At 23.7% G+C, this 16,198-nt stretch overlaps 1 protein-coding gene across 1 annotated transcript in view; it reads left to right on the top strand.

Moving 5' to 3' along the window:
- Positions 1-955: 955 nt before the first annotated feature.
- Positions 956-16,198, top strand: part of LOC145841053 (exostosin-1-like) — a 31,868-nt gene continuing 16,625 nt past the window's right edge. The window contains exons 1-9 of the mRNA XM_082948418.1: positions 956-1,010; positions 2,679-2,935; positions 3,301-3,500; positions 4,128-4,294; positions 4,508-4,674; positions 4,990-5,206; positions 5,688-5,840; positions 9,583-9,680; positions 10,213-10,316. Of these exons, the coding sequence (XP_082804544.1) occupies positions 2,905-2,935; positions 3,301-3,500; positions 4,128-4,294; positions 4,508-4,674; positions 4,990-5,206; positions 5,688-5,840; positions 9,583-9,680; positions 10,213-10,316 (1,137 nt within the window). The 5' untranslated portion in view covers positions 956-1,010; positions 2,679-2,904. The remainder of the gene's footprint in view (positions 1,011-2,678; positions 2,936-3,300; positions 3,501-4,127; positions 4,295-4,507; positions 4,675-4,989; positions 5,207-5,687; positions 5,841-9,582; positions 9,681-10,212; positions 10,317-16,198) is intronic.

Below are 16,198 nucleotides of genomic sequence, written 5' to 3' on the forward strand. Positions count from 1 at the left end.
AATATATCTGCATTTACTAAATACATACATTATCCACAATTTTTAAATTATATATTGTTCCTTTAAATAGTAGTAGAGAAATTACTTTGTGCTGGACAAGACAATGAAGTATATCCAGACATTTCAAAACTCAAAAACCAAAAAATTTTTTTTACACTAGCTGTTTGGACTAACTTTATTTTAAGCACTTTTTTGTTCAATAAATTATATCTTGTATTTTGATTTGAAAAAACATAGTCAAAAGTTTATTTTATTAACCCTAGTGTTGCTTAAGTAAAAATAAAAATATTGATCTTAAATTTTTTGTTCTGTTTTAAATTAAACTAAAAAAAAATCATTGACAAAATATATCATGTGATCCTTGATGACCCAAAGGTCTTTCTCCATACCAATCCATTGACTATTGTTTTGAACTTTCAAATTTTTCTTTTTATTTTAATTAAGAAACTTCTTTTTAAATAACAGTTAGGGTGGGATTATGAAGAAAATACCTTATTTTTTGGCACATTTACTGCATATACAGTTATGAAAACTTGTGAATGTAAACATTGAAGATTTTTTCGAAATCACTTTCCAACTTTAAAATCAACTCACTAGACCTCACAACTAAAATTAATATTTTATCCAAAAAAAATTTCTTACTCATAATTATTACTTAACAGGTTGGCTTTAATTTAAATGAAATGCAATTTTTGAAAAATCTTTGTGTGGCCTGATGACAGAAAGGTTTCTAATGACAGCTTTGGAAACTCTTTAAGATAAATGTTGCAAGATTTAAACCCAGTGGTTGACACATATACAAAAAAAAAGAGTATTTACATGAACAGCCAAGTATAATATTTTTATTCACAGCTTTAATCTGACTGTCATCTAATGAGAAGTGTATAGTGGGAAACGTGTGACCCACCAAACTTAAGTATTTTTTCTGCAACTCATTTTGTAAAACATATGCAAAACAAGAAAATTTAAACCTTTTACAAGTACAATTTACAAATTGCCTAAATTTAAATGTAAGTAAACAGTATAAAAGTGAAGTATGATAAAGATTGTGATATTCTCTGTATTCATTATATTTTCGTAAACATAGAATTTATTGCCAAACTGTTTGACTACTTTAGGTTACTTAAACTTAATAAAATTTTGTCATGTTAATCTTAAATCTCTTAAAATGGTTTTTATAAGTCTCACGTATAGTTGTAAATGATGCATTCTGCAATGTAGTGATTATAGTTTTTATATATGCTAGCTATATACTTAGCTATATCTTTGTTTAAATGTGTATCATTTTTTTACAAGCAAGGGTCTCCAAAAAATTTGGAATCCTGGAATAACCTTGAATTTGATAATTTAGGTAAAAGCAAACCTGTAATTATAAAATTTAGAAAAGTTCTGGAATTTTGAACAAAAATCACTAGAAAACCTTGAAAACCTAGAATTATAAAAGATTTTTACTTATTAAGTCATGAAATTCCAATTAGATACAAAAAATATATCATATAGAATTTTTATTTATTTATTTAGTAAAAGCAAAAATAAAGTAGCTTTACATTATCATTTCAATGTTGTTTTACTATCTTAAGTTTAATTTTAAACTACAAATGGACCATAAAACATGTTTATTAAAAAACCTGGAAAAAGTTTAAAAAACCTGCAAAAAAAAAAAATTCAAAGTATCTTTGGCAACCTGAAGTAATAAAATGGTAAACAATAAATATTTTACACATTTATACAATAGTAAAAAATATACTTGATACAGTAACCTCTCGCTTCTTTACGCACTCGTTTAATTACGCATTTTAGAATTCAAAAATAAAGATTTGATTTTTTTTTCAATATTGCACTAACTAGTTTTATTGTATATTTTCAGTTTAAAATATGTTTTTAAATGCTAATTCACCTCTCTATAGTCTCTATATCTTTAGACTTTGTAAACTTATGTTTCTTGACTAAGTGATAAACATTTAGTTAGACCTCAATATATCTGAAATTTTGTTAACAATAAGAGATTAAATTAAAATTCTGAAAGAAATATGCCTGTGTTGAATAATGAAAGTATAAAGAAATAATGAGATTTTAAAACACAAAGAAATAGTACAGCACTCTTGCCCCATATATGAATAAACATCTAAAAAAGTAATCTTATGAAACTTCCCAGCAAAAAGTAGCAGTGATACTTGATAAATATAGAGCTTATACTTAACACAAATCTCAATTGTTTTTAGTAAACATATGACCTATTTTCATTTGAAATTTATTTTTTAGTTTAAGTTCTTCTTCTGTAACACTTACTCTGCCAGCAAGCGTTTTCATATCTATAAATAAAGTAAACATATTTTTAAAAGTGGGAAAGGCCCCAGTCTGCTTTTAAGTAAAAGCAATATCAAAAAACAGTCATTATAGTGAGTATATTTGGTACCTCTTGTATCTTTCCGATCTCTTGTATCTTGACACATTTTATCTGTGGACACAATGTGCGTAAATAAGCAAGAGGTTACTGTAATAACATTTATTTTCATTGCCACTAGGTATACAAAAACTATGCAAGTGAATATTGGTAAATTGCTTTTTATTAAGGCAATCAGCAAAATAAATTGAGTAACTAACTTTGTATTTTCTTAATTGAAATTTAAAAATATTAAATTTATCCATAACTACTGTACTAATAAATCAAATTGCAGGTTTTATGCAGTAATAGTAACACCAACTGAACTACAAAGTTGAATGTGGCAAATGATAGATACTTAACACAAACTTATATTAGCACCGACGAATATTTAGAAATCTGTTATTCTGGTGCTACCAATAAAATTTTATAGTACACACACATAGTGCTACTACCTTTTTGTTTTTGTTTATAGTAATTCTTTATGCTGTACGCTGGGGAGGTTTTATTTTCAAATTCTTATGCAAGCCACTAAAAGATATGGGCTTTTAGGTTAGTAAGCAAAATAATTAATGATGATTAGTAAATTTAGATTAAATCTAATTTATTATTTGTCTTTTCATTAGTTTTTTGTTTCAAATTTGAGTGTAAGTCAAAAGTTTTCTAAAAAAAAAATTTTACTCAAAGGTTTAAAAGTTGGTACTTTCACTTTTTAGTATTTATACTGAAACCATATACTTGAAACTATCAAGTACAATTTGGAATTTTGTTTCGTTTTTGTTTTTGATCTCATTTATATGTACATCATTAATATTCAAACTTAAAAATCAAGTGTTTTAAATTGTTTAAAGTTTTAATAGTTTTTCTAATATACTTAAATTAAACTAATAAACATTTTTTATTTTTTTTATAAACAGGCATCTGCGCTCTATTCTTCTTCGTTTTGATCTACTTGTTTCCATCCCACCCCAATACTCAAACACCAGATGACAAAAACACCATTTTGTCTCACAGGGGAAGCACCTTGGATGTTACTTACACGTTGAGGGAGTATGTGAATGAGGAGGACTTTGGGGAGAATGAGGATGTTGACGACTCACCAAGTAGTAAGAGGGAGGTTTGAAATTGATTGTTGTTTGTGGAGAATTTAGGTTTCTTATTTTTTTGTTGATTTAACAAAAACTTGTATGAAAGTTTAAGTTAAGTACAAGAAAAGTAATTCAGCAAAGTTAATATTTTGAGTAATGTTTTATGGTGTTGTTACAACTTAACAATTGTCTTAGTTGTTAAAACTAATTGTCCAAATTAAATTGTTTTTCATTGGTTTGTTTCCACAGTATTTATAAACAAAAGTTGATAGTTTTTGCAGTCTTAACAAGTTTACAACAGTGTTAACAAAACAGTAAACTATTCCATTTTAATATATTATGTTTGATTTTAAACATTTTAATATGTAGTTACATTATAAAATCATTATATATTTAAATTTTCAGACATATACAAGAGTTTTTCATATATCAATACAAAAAAATACACTATATTAATATATTATATACTAATTGTTAAACCTTTAGTCTTTTTAAAATGTTAATTTAAATCATAAAATCATTTTAGATGCGTTCTAACATATACAAGAGTTTTTCATATATCAATACAAAAAATACACTATATTGATATATTAAATACTAATTGTTAAACCTTTAGTCTTTTTAAAATGTTAATTTAAATCATAAAATCATTTTAGATGCGTTCGAACATATACAAGAGTAGGAGGTGCAAAATGGAAACTTGTTTTGATTTTAAAAGGTGTGAAGTGAACGGGTTTAAAATTTACATCTACCCGCCTCCCAACCCCCCTACTAAACTGTCTCACAACTACAAGAACATATTAGAATCCATCAGAAATTCCAGGTAAAAATGAAATATTTACTTCAATAAGGTTTCTCGAAATCATATATTTGTCCAATGAATCAGTCATTCAATAATTTTATTTTAAGTAATAAATTAGTTTCAAGTTTCTTTAGATAGATTAATGAAAGATTTTTTCATTAATTAAAATATGTGAACAACTTATTTGATTTTTTCTTTTCAAATCGAATAATAAACCAAAGTAATTTTTTACAGATACTACACAACAGACCCTGAAAAGGCTTGTTTGTTCGTTTTATCGTTTGACACGTTAGACAGAGATCCTTTATCTGTGGACCACATAAAACAGCTTGATAGCAAAATATCTTCGCTCAAGTATTGGAATAATGGAAAGAACCATGTTGTTTTCAACCTTTATTCCGGTAATTTCCATTACGTGTTTTGATAATTTATAATATTGTTGTATAACAATTTACTTAAAAGTGACTCTGCTTTTAAATACTGATAGGCTTTTTAGTTCCATTAAATAAATTTGATATCCTCAATCAAATATTTTATATTAATTTTTAGCTGATGTAGAAATATTTTTGATTAATTAAAGTCTAAGTTGAGCTTCAACGTAGTTGAGTGTTAATTTATTATAACAACAAATATAACTTTTTTCCAATTTATTTATAAAGTAATAAGTTATTAGTAAAACTTTAAACTTTTTCAAGTTTTGATAACTCTCACATTAGGTACTTACCCTGAATATTTGGAGGACCTGGGTTTCGATTATGGCGAGGCCATTATAGCAAAAGCCAGTTTTGGTGACAATTTCTACAGAACGGGGTTCGACGTATCAGTGCCGCTGTTCGGCAAGAATCACCCGTACCTGACCAACGAGGACGGTCACGTGACTTCCAATTCGTTTCCTCCCAGGAGAAAGTATCTCATTTCGTTCAAGGGAAAAAGGTTTTAATTTAGCTGAGTTTTTTTACATATTTATTTCACTAAATTAACTAATGAAAGAGTATAATTTTCAAGGGAAAAAGTTTGGGTTTTAATTTAGCCAAGTTTTAATTTTTTAATATAGTTTTATTTCACTAAATGGACTACTGGAAGGGTATAATTTTCTTAGTGTGTTTTTATCTAAGTTTTTCAACAGATTGCTTTAAAGAAAACAAATTAGAGTTTTTATGAATATAAATTCTGTACAAATATAAATATTAACATGATTTTGCATTTTGCATGTTAAATGTTTACACATATATTAGTATGTAGAAACTCATGTAAATTTCACAGATACACATACGGGATATTACATACATATATTAGTATGTAGAAATTCATGTATATTTCACAGATACACGTATATTCATGTAAATTTCACAGATACACATACGGGATATTACATACATATATTAGTATGTAGAAACTAATGTGTTTTTCACAGATACACATACGGAATAGGATCAACAACGCGCAACCAGTTGTACCACATTCACAATGGTGACGACATAATAATGTTGACCACTTGCAAACACGGCAAGAACTGGGAGAGACACCAGGATTCCAGGTGCAAATACGACAACGAACAGTATGATAAGTGAGTTAAAATATTAATATTTTAGCTTTGTATAAGTTGATTCAAGATGTAAATATAATAAAGAACAGTATGATAAGTTAGTATAATAAAATAATATTAATATTTTTGCTTTGTATAAGTTGTTTCAAGATGCAAGTACGACAATGAACATTATGATAAATGAGTTTTTTATTAAAATTATTACAGGTTAGTTTTGTATAAAAATTTGTATGATAATAAGACAAGTAAGTTTTACACAAAGAATGTTTAAAACAATACTACAATTAAGCTTTAAGTAAAGTTATTTTTTATATTTTTTTTTATATTAAACTGCTAGTATTTTGGTTCAAAAAGTTTTAGTGAACTTTATTTGTAAAAATTATGTTAAATACAAAAAATCACTATTTTAACCACTCTTTTCTCTATTTATGTTTTCTAAAAACTACATAGCTTACAGCGGATATAATAGAAATTTAATTAATGATTTCTTTGAAACTTCAGTAGACTTATTTTTTAATTAGGAAAGGGTTTATTAAATGAAGAGTAACTGTTCTGTTATTTAAACTGATAAGTTTTAGTCTTAAAATGATCAAACAATTATTTAGCTGCCATTTAATTATTAAGTACTTATTATTAGTAAACTTTAAAGTTGTGCTATAACTAGTTATAAACATATGTACTTAAATATAAGTATAGCAACTAACATTCGTACTTAAAAGTTTTTTTAAATTGGATTAATCAGTTATATACATTTATACACGATAAAATTTGTAATTAGTTGAGAATCTCCTTTTTAAGTTTAAATATAATTCTTATAGAATTATTTTCAACAGATTATTCAGTAGTTGGATTTAAAAAAATAATTTTTCCTAACATTAAATTGCAGAAAAAAAGAACAAAAATAGTTTGTTCAAATTTAAACTTTGTATTAATAATTACAATCATTAACTATTTTACTGTTGTGATAAGAAGTTCAAAAATTTGCTTTTTAATTTCTACAAATTTTAAGTACTTAAAAAATATCATTTACAAAATGTTGCCATAGTTACAGCTAACTGTATATAAATCAAAACAGTTGTCAAATTTTAATATGATACAGATTATTACAATTATTATTAGATTATTAAATTGATATAAACAGATTATTGTGAATTTTAATACAAAACGTCTAAACATTTTGACGTTTAAGATAAATATAATTCTATATTTTCACTTGTGTATAAAAATTCAAATTTTTTTTTTTAATTTGTAAGTTTTTTTCTATACATGGTAAAACTTAACTTAGTTTAAAAGTTAAAGTTACATAATTTGTACCATTATTTTTACAACTACTAAATTTATTAGATTTAAACAAAAACTTGAGTTTTATTTACTCAATCAAGAATTTTTTTATCTACTTATAAGGATTGAAAGTGACTGAAACTTATTTATTTATTAAATATTGTTTAACATAAACTTATACAGTAAGAGCTACTTTCAAGTAAATCAAATATTTGTTTAAAACACGTGAACTAAATAAAACATAAATGTTTGCTCAATTTTTACTTGGTCTTATTTGCCTGTTCAGCAATTGAATTTGTATTATTTAAAAAATAGACGTTATTGAAAATATACACACCTTTCTGAGAAAAACTATCATTAACTACTTTTATGTAAGAACAAACTAAAAATTATTGTTGAAGCTTGAACCCTTAAACTTAGCTGTTAAACCTAACAAGCTAAGGATTAAAAAAGATTATTTATATTATAAAGATTGACATGTTTAAACTAGCTTAGGTTAGTGTATATTAAATTTGCTGAAAGTTTTGAAACTAACTATTTATAAAAAATTTAAAGGGATTAATTAAAAACGGATAAATAAAATTCAAATTATATTTACTAAATACATATTTGATGGTATAAGTTTGTTTGTATTCTGTGTAGATGTTGAATATTTTTATGTTTAGAATATGCTTTATAATTTAACTTGAATTTATATCTTAGTACATCTACATGACTTATCTATAATCTTATTAATAGTGTTCATGTAATACTACTTGTCTACATTATTAATATTTTCTAAAAACTTCAATGTTTCCTTAACTACATTTATAAAATATTGAATTTAATGTCTTAAAATACATATGATAACCATTTTGAAGATAAGTTTCTTTTGTTTAGCTTGAATATTTGTAAAACTTAATGTACTAGTTTTTCTTAGTGTTAAAATGAATTGTTTTTAAACTTTTACTATATTTTACACTTATTTTATTTAAGTTAATTTAAAGTTTTAAATTAGAATGTTACTACTATCGTGAAGAAAAAAAAGTTTCATTCAAAAAGTGAATTATTAATTTGAAAACAAAGAAAAATAATAGATGTTATTATATCTATTAGCAACATTTTTAGTGTATATAAATTTTATTAAATTAAATTCTCAAAATATTTCATTAGAACTGTTTGACCTTTTCAAGTAAATAATAATAGCTTCAATACTTTTGCCAAGTATTTAGACATGTTTTCATAAATACAAATTAGGTGTTGGCAAACGTTATATTAAAGATTTAAAGATATGTTAAAATTTTGTTTTAAGTTGCCTGACTTAATAAAAAATATATTTGGTATTAAAAATGCATCCAGAGCTATTTTATTATTATAGATATCATATCAAAACGGAAGTTTTTGTATAAACATTTCTAAACTTACTTTATAAAAATATCATATTAAAAAACTATTTTGAATGAATTAATTACATTCTATTTTCAGTTGTTTAATTTGGTTTTTATTACTGACATTAGTTGAAGATACCATTTAAAAACTCCATTAAAAGTTTTTAATTAATCAAAATGATATATACGAAAGTCGTCATATGACTAGAATTACAAAACAAAAGTGTTTAAGTATTAATTTCAAAAAAACAACACCTTAGGTAAATAAACGTCTGTAACACAAAGTTTAATCTTATCAAAGTTCAATAACTTAAATATCATTAAAAGTTTGTTTCTTAAATATGCGAAAAGTTGGTAAAAAAATCTTAAACAAAAATAATAAAAAAGAAGTATTGAACTAAAATTATCAAAAAATTCTTTTTTAAAATACTACTCAGTATTTCAAAAAATATTTTTTGTATTTTTTAAGTAAGTGTTTTTATTTTGAAATTACTAAAATAAATATTTAAAAACATTTGAAATTATTCATTTCTGGTTAGATAATTTTAAAACCATAAAAATTTAAAAGCTTTATATCATGATCATCTTGAAATAAAATTAATAGCATTGGATAAAAGTTAAATAATCCTTTAAATATTGAAAATAAAATTCTGTTATTTTAAATTAAAACAAAAGCTATATTGTTAGTACAAAGACATAAACAAATAAAACAAATAAAACAAAAGGTAAACAAATAAAGTAAAAAATTATAGCGATAAAATGAAATGTTTGAACATTTTATTAGCTTTATAACAGTTTATGAATGAAACTATTGAATTTATTTTTTTATTCAGATAAGTGAATTACAACTAGATTATCTGATTATTTTTTTTATACAACAAAACTATTCAGGTTAATTTGTTTGTGTAAATAATTAGTAGAATTGTGAAGATATTTACATCTAAATTAATGATTGTCAAAACATCCTGTGATAAAATCTAAATAATTTAATAGCATTTTATTTAATATGCCGCAAAATAAGGACTATTTAATTTAATTTCATCCTGTTTTTATACTCTGTGTTTAAGTTATTAGTAGAAATATGTAAGACTATAAAAACTATATTTTGCCTACAGATGGGATTATCAACACTTGCTTCACAATTCAACATTTTGCCTCACACCAAGGGGTAGGAGATTGGGAAGTTTCAGATTTCTCGAATCCCTGCAAACAGGTTAGATGTGTTATACTATAAGTGTAAGTACTTATAGAAACTAAAACAATGTTTTAACTTGATTGTTGCACTTTTTATATGCAGTACACTTGATAAACAAATTAGCTATAAATAAATTTAAAGTGTAGTTTAAAAATAGCCAAACTATGTATTAAGAAGTGTTTTGTGAAATGGAACTAGGAACATTTTGCACTTGGAAAATGTGTTATTTCTGTATTAGTGAATAAATTTTTGTAGAATGTTTACTAATGGTAATAACCAGTTGGTTTTTCCCTTAAATAAAATAAGTAACAACTATAAAGTATAAATTTATAAAGCTAGTTTGCCAATAGTATTAGTGAATTTAGTAAAATCTTTTGATGAAATATTTAATGATTTTATTCATATAGGATGCATACTAAAAGTATAAGTAAATTTGTGAGTTTTTTTATTTAGTTAAATAATTTTTGGATATTTTTTTTTATTTAGGTTGTTTGCCAGTGGTACTTTCATTTAATGAAGATTGTTTATATAATTTAATATCTTTGTTTAGGTTGCTTACCTATTGTGCTTGCCAACGGTTGGGTTTTACCATTTGATGAAATTATTGATTGGAACCAGGCTGCTGTTGAATGGGAAGAAAGATTACTGATGCAGGTAAATAACAAATTATATAAATAAAATAAATATATGTAAATATGTATATTCATAAATAGTAATTTGTATGTAATTATATGGCCTTTTTCAGAAGACTTGAAGATTAATGGAGGCATTTTTAAATTTTTGTACTTTTTTTTTTAACTTTTCATTGATTTAAAGTTTTTTTTTTTAAAATCAAGAAGTTCCACCATAAAACTTTCTTCAAATCGTTTGAAATAGATTATGTTTTTGTGAAGATTGTTACATGTACAAAAAAACTTCAACTAAAAACTTATAGGTCGTATTTCTCCCATACAATTCACAAATGTGTTTTTCAAACAAATGTTTATATAGCACGACGGTGGTAAACGCTAAGAAGCTATTTAAAAAATTTGTTTATTTTTTATGCGAGTCGCAAAAAAATTAGACTAAGCTCAACTCCAAGGTTGGGGCAACAGATGGACCCTAAATTTTACAAAGATAGCTGAACTTTTTATTACTAGTATTTATTAAAATTTTTGTATTTTCACATTAGTTTAGTTGTGAATTGATTGGATACATACAAATAATTACTTGGGCTTGCAAAATATTTTAAGTCAAAAATCGATGAATCATCTCGAAAGTTTCTAGATTATCCATGCATCTTAACTTATTAAAGTTACAAAAGTTTTGAGTGAATAGTTGGTAAAATTGAGAGTTTGTTTCGAATGATTATCTAATAATGAGTCATTACCGTGAAAATTTTTCCTTCTTGTTGACTTAATTTTGATAAGTTACCTTGGTTTGTGTTAGTTTTTTTTACTTATTAAGCTAATATATGGATGCAAGTTTTATAAACTTTTTACCACGCGTGAAACATTGATAATGTATAATTTTTTGTGAGTTTAAAATTTTTGCTTTGGTTTATACATATGAGTGTTTATTATAAAATACATTAATTTTGCAAACATTTTTTCTTGATAATTTAAATTTGTTGTTTCGGAATTTTTTTAATTGTTTATATGTATGCCTATATATGTATTTTATTTAAGTATTGTTCCATTTGTAATTTTAAAAATTCAACTAGTACTTCAAATTCGAGTCCATTTTTTAGTAAAGTTTTTATTAAACATACAAGAACAAAACTTAATAACTTAAAATTAGGTGAAAATTTTGGCCAAAAACTTCAAACTAATTATTTCTGTCAGGTTTTAAGTTTAATCATTATTACGTTGAATGTCAAATTTGCTAAACTTGAAGTTTTGTTTTTGGTAAAACTTTCCAAATTACTGCTTCGATCATTTCAAAGTTATACTCGTTAAATGTCAACGGTCAAACTATAGCAATTATATGAAACTTTTTTGTAAAAAAAATCACTAACTATTAAATGATCTAAATATTTTGTTTTTGATTTACTTACTATGAGTAGTTTTGAACACACCACAAAAGAAATAAAAATTCTTGCAAGTTTGTTATTTCTAGATATTGTTTTTAAATTAAATTTTTGCTGTGCTAAAACAAAATATAAAAGACGATGTTCTTTTAAATACTCTAATTAGGTAATATAATAAAAAAAAAAGGTTTTGAAAGAACAGCTAATTTGTTCATTACACAATGTATTACTTCAAAGGAGTATATCTTCAAAGAAATGTACTAATTACATCCTAACTGTATTAAAAGATCATAACTTTCAAATTAGTGTAAGGTAATTAGATCAAAATAAACTATAATGTGCACATCAATAATTTTTTATACTATTTTTTTAAGTAAGTTTTCAATTTTATCAAGTTTGGAAAACTTAATCAAGTTCTTAGTGAAATCAACATTTTTTTTCCTTTACATGTAAAAAAGTCATGAATCTTAATATTTTAATTAGTGTCAAGATCAGATATTAAATTAGTTGTAAAAATGAAAGATGATATCAAGTTTAAATTTAATTATATTTTGTGCTAGACATACAACGGGTGGTCTCAAAGGAAATATTTTCATAATTTGCTTACATATAAATATATGAGTTTACTATTGCAAAAATTTTGACAGTAAATTTATATTGATTTTTAAAAAGTTGTAAAATTTTTAAAACAACAACCCTTGGAAATGTAGTTCAGTTAGTAAATTATTAAAACAAACAATTTTGACAAGATAATTATGTTGATGTTTGTAAACTGGTTGTATTGACATGATACAATTTTCTTGTCAGTTTATGACAATTACTCATATAATTTATAAATAAATAATAAATGCTCTTAAATATTTAAGTGTGGTCAGTTGAAATGATGATAATAAATAAGCTTATGTTTTTGTTAACAAGAGTCTACAAATATTTTATTTTTTCAAAATATTAAATTGTGTGTTGATAAACTTTTTATGAAAATAATAAATAAATTTTTATAAAACCAGCAATAGTTTATTAGACAAAAAATGATTATGTTATACATAGATATCCTACTAAGTTAAAAGATGTTTTAAAACTTATAATTATGAAACTAAAGAAAGTATAAAACATGTTGTTGATGTATATAATGCTGACTTTAATAACTTTAGTGTAATTAAATTAAACTCAAGTATCAAGCAAATACAATTTATGCCAAATATTCTTACTCAAGTGAATCAAAAAGAACTTATTATAATTTTTGAAGTTTCTTATTGTTACGTGATTCGTGGTGTTGCCAAGCAACTCAACTAACAAGATTTTTATCTTATGCATCTTTGACATGAGTAATTTGTGCAAACATATCTTTTTGGCAAGCTATTGTGGATGGGAAACAAATTAGTAATAAGTTTATCTGCTGAAAGAAACATTGAACTGTTTAAAAATACTTGAGTATTACAAATTAAAACTAGATAAATAATATTCATAACAAAAAATAAAAAGTCGTGATTACTAAACAAGTGTTATTTTTTAATGTTCAAAAAACAAATACTTATAGAATTCTTATAAAAATATTAATGAAAAATTGAAGTTTTTAAACTTAGTTAACTTTATTTCAATAATAAAGTTTTGTATAACTTTAGTTGTTTTTTCTTAACTTAGATGTAAATATAAACTTCAATGTTGTTGTATATCTTTATAAAGATACAAACATAGTGATTAATAACACTTCCTTGAAAATTTCCTAAAACGAGTATGTTTTTATAACAATTAAATATTTTGTCATCAGAAACTTGATGTTTATTCAACCATGAACAAGTTTCTGATAACATGAATGTTCTGCCGTATTTTCTTTACATGTGTATTTTTAAAACTTGTAATTTTATAAAAGCTTTATTTGTTTGATAAGTATTTTTATTTGTTCTTTTAATTTTTTAAGTTTCAATGCTTTTATAAACTGTATTTTAACTTTGTAAATTTAAATGTGTGTTGTTTATGAGTTAAATTTAAAATTACCTTCTTTTTATTTATGTTTATTTGTTGTTGAAGTCTTTTGTTTTTTTATATTTCATTTTATTATGAAATTAAACTGCAGTAAAATATGTTGTTGATTTTTTATTAGGTCCTATTTATGTAAGTTATGTGTTTCTTTTTAACAAAAGATAAATGTTTTTATAAAAATAAAACAAACTAGTTAAAAAAAATATTAAAAGTAAAATTAAATTAATAAAAAATTGTGAACAAAAATAAAATATTATGTAACAATATTGTTGTCATAGCGACCAAGATTTTAGTCATCAGAAAATTTTTACACGGTTGAATGATTATGAAGTTTGTGAGAAAATACATTCTACTGATAACTTGTCTCTTGTGTGCTTGCATTTTGATAAGTGCTTTTGTGCGTTTGATAAGTGATTTCTTGCTTTTATTTGGAAGTTTTCTTGAAATAAATCATTTTCAAGTTTATAATTTTCAAGTACCTTTTGTTTTATAAACTTCACAAATACAATTTAATATTTTTTTGTCTTTATAAGATTGCCTTTCAATTCTATAAAAAATCAAATAAATTATAATATAACTCCTGTTTATTAAAAAAATCAGTTACTTTTTTATATTCTAATGAAAAAATGCACTTTAAAACAGTGGACTGTTAATTTATTAATACATTTTGTTTTCTAACAGTTATAAAATATTTTTATTAATTTTTGTTGTATTTTTTTACTTTATGGTTACATAACCCAAGTATTTAATTTTATTCTAGTCTAATGAAACATTGTATCAGTAGAAATTTAATTAATTAAAACATTATATTTTCTAATTGTTATAAATTCAATAACTAACTAATTAATACTTATTATTTTTATACTTAAATTCCCCGTTAGTGTTTTTTTAAAAAGGAATACCTTAAAAAATCGTCAATATATGTATGAATGTTAGCTTACAAAAATAAATAAACATTTTTCATGGCTATAAATTATTAATTTATTGGCTGAAAGCGTTTATTTGAATTTTTACTTTCACTATTAGATTTCATGTTGTTTATTTTGAAAGTAGTAACATTTTATTCTATAACTCCAACACAATTGTTTATTTTTAACCAGTTTAAGTTTTAGTATATAAAGCAGCTTTAGTATTTTTTGTGTTTTTGACTATCTTCAAAATTTATTCACTACAAAAACTTCAACCATTAGATTCATATATTTATCTATCTTGTATTTAATTAGTTAAGCTATTAAAATACAAACTAAATTATCAGTTAACTTCCAATCGGTTCAAATTTGTCATACAAAAAAGCTTTAATGTAACTAATACCATTTATATTTAAACTTTTTCACAACTTTTTCATTCTTAGCTAATGTGTTTTAACTGTTTTTAGACTTTTGTACATATAAATAACAAATTAATATTAATTGTTTTGTATTGCTTCTAACAAGTCTGGTAAAAATTGTGTAAAACCTATTTAGTAAATTATTTGTGTCTATTACTTCAGAAATTTACAATGATAATTTTTTACCAGTTGACCCAATTTTTTTGAAGTTTGTACATATAAATGTCAAGTAATTGTGAATTGGTTTTGTATTACACCCAATAAGTCTAGTGAAAACTGTGTATTTTTGAGCAATTATTAACTTTATGACAATTAAAATACCAAATATAAAAATTCTTCCCTTTATGTAGCGAACAATTGGTGTTAATAAAAGTTTTGTGCTCAATTGGTGTTAATAAAAGTTTTGTGCTTGAAATGTTACCACGATAATTTACACCAATTAACCCAAATATTAGTTGAATTATGTGAATATTTACAATTCACGTAGTAATAAATTACCTTGTAAAAATTTTAAACGAGGCTTTCAAATAAAATATTTATCATGTAAAAAGTTCATGTAATAATTTTTTTTTGAAATACTACATCTGTTTTCTATTTATATTAAACAAGACTTTCAAAACATAGTTTTAATTAATATTTTGTTTTGAAATTGTCTGTAGACAATTTTGTTTTGTAAATTCTAATAAAATATGTTCAACTTGAGGTTAAATTAATTGTACGGACATAATTTAATTATCAAAGACGAAGTATAACCTGTTTAAAATTAAGTTTGTATGTAAACATTTTGTTCTTTAAATACCTTCTTTATGAAATATTAAAAAAATTAGTAAGGTAGTTTAAATGTTGTAATTTCTATATATAAATAAATTTAATCATACAAAAATGATTTAACTGAAATATTGTCAACTAAAAAGCATTAACTGAATAAAAATAAGTTTTATTTCATGTAAACTTGGAGGAAATATTATGTTATTAGTGTAAACTAGTTGATTGACTTAGGTTAAGTTAAGACCTATACTTTAAAAAAGACTCATGTAAAGTCATGAGATTTCATGTAAACTTTAAAGAAAAAGAAATCCGGACTACAATTATATTGTTATTGTTTTAACATTAAGTTTATATTGACTAAAAATAAAACTACAACTCACTAAAAAGTATACCTAGTATGAATTTAGTTTTATAAACTGAATTCAATTAATTACTTTAGGCAATTTAATGTAA

This window comes from Thalia democratica, chromosome 7 (assembly GCF_965202585.1).
Source record: "Thalia democratica chromosome 7, ktThaDemo2.hap1.1, whole genome shotgun sequence".
NCBI lineage: Eukaryota > Metazoa > Chordata > Thaliacea > Salpida > Salpidae > Thalia > Thalia democratica.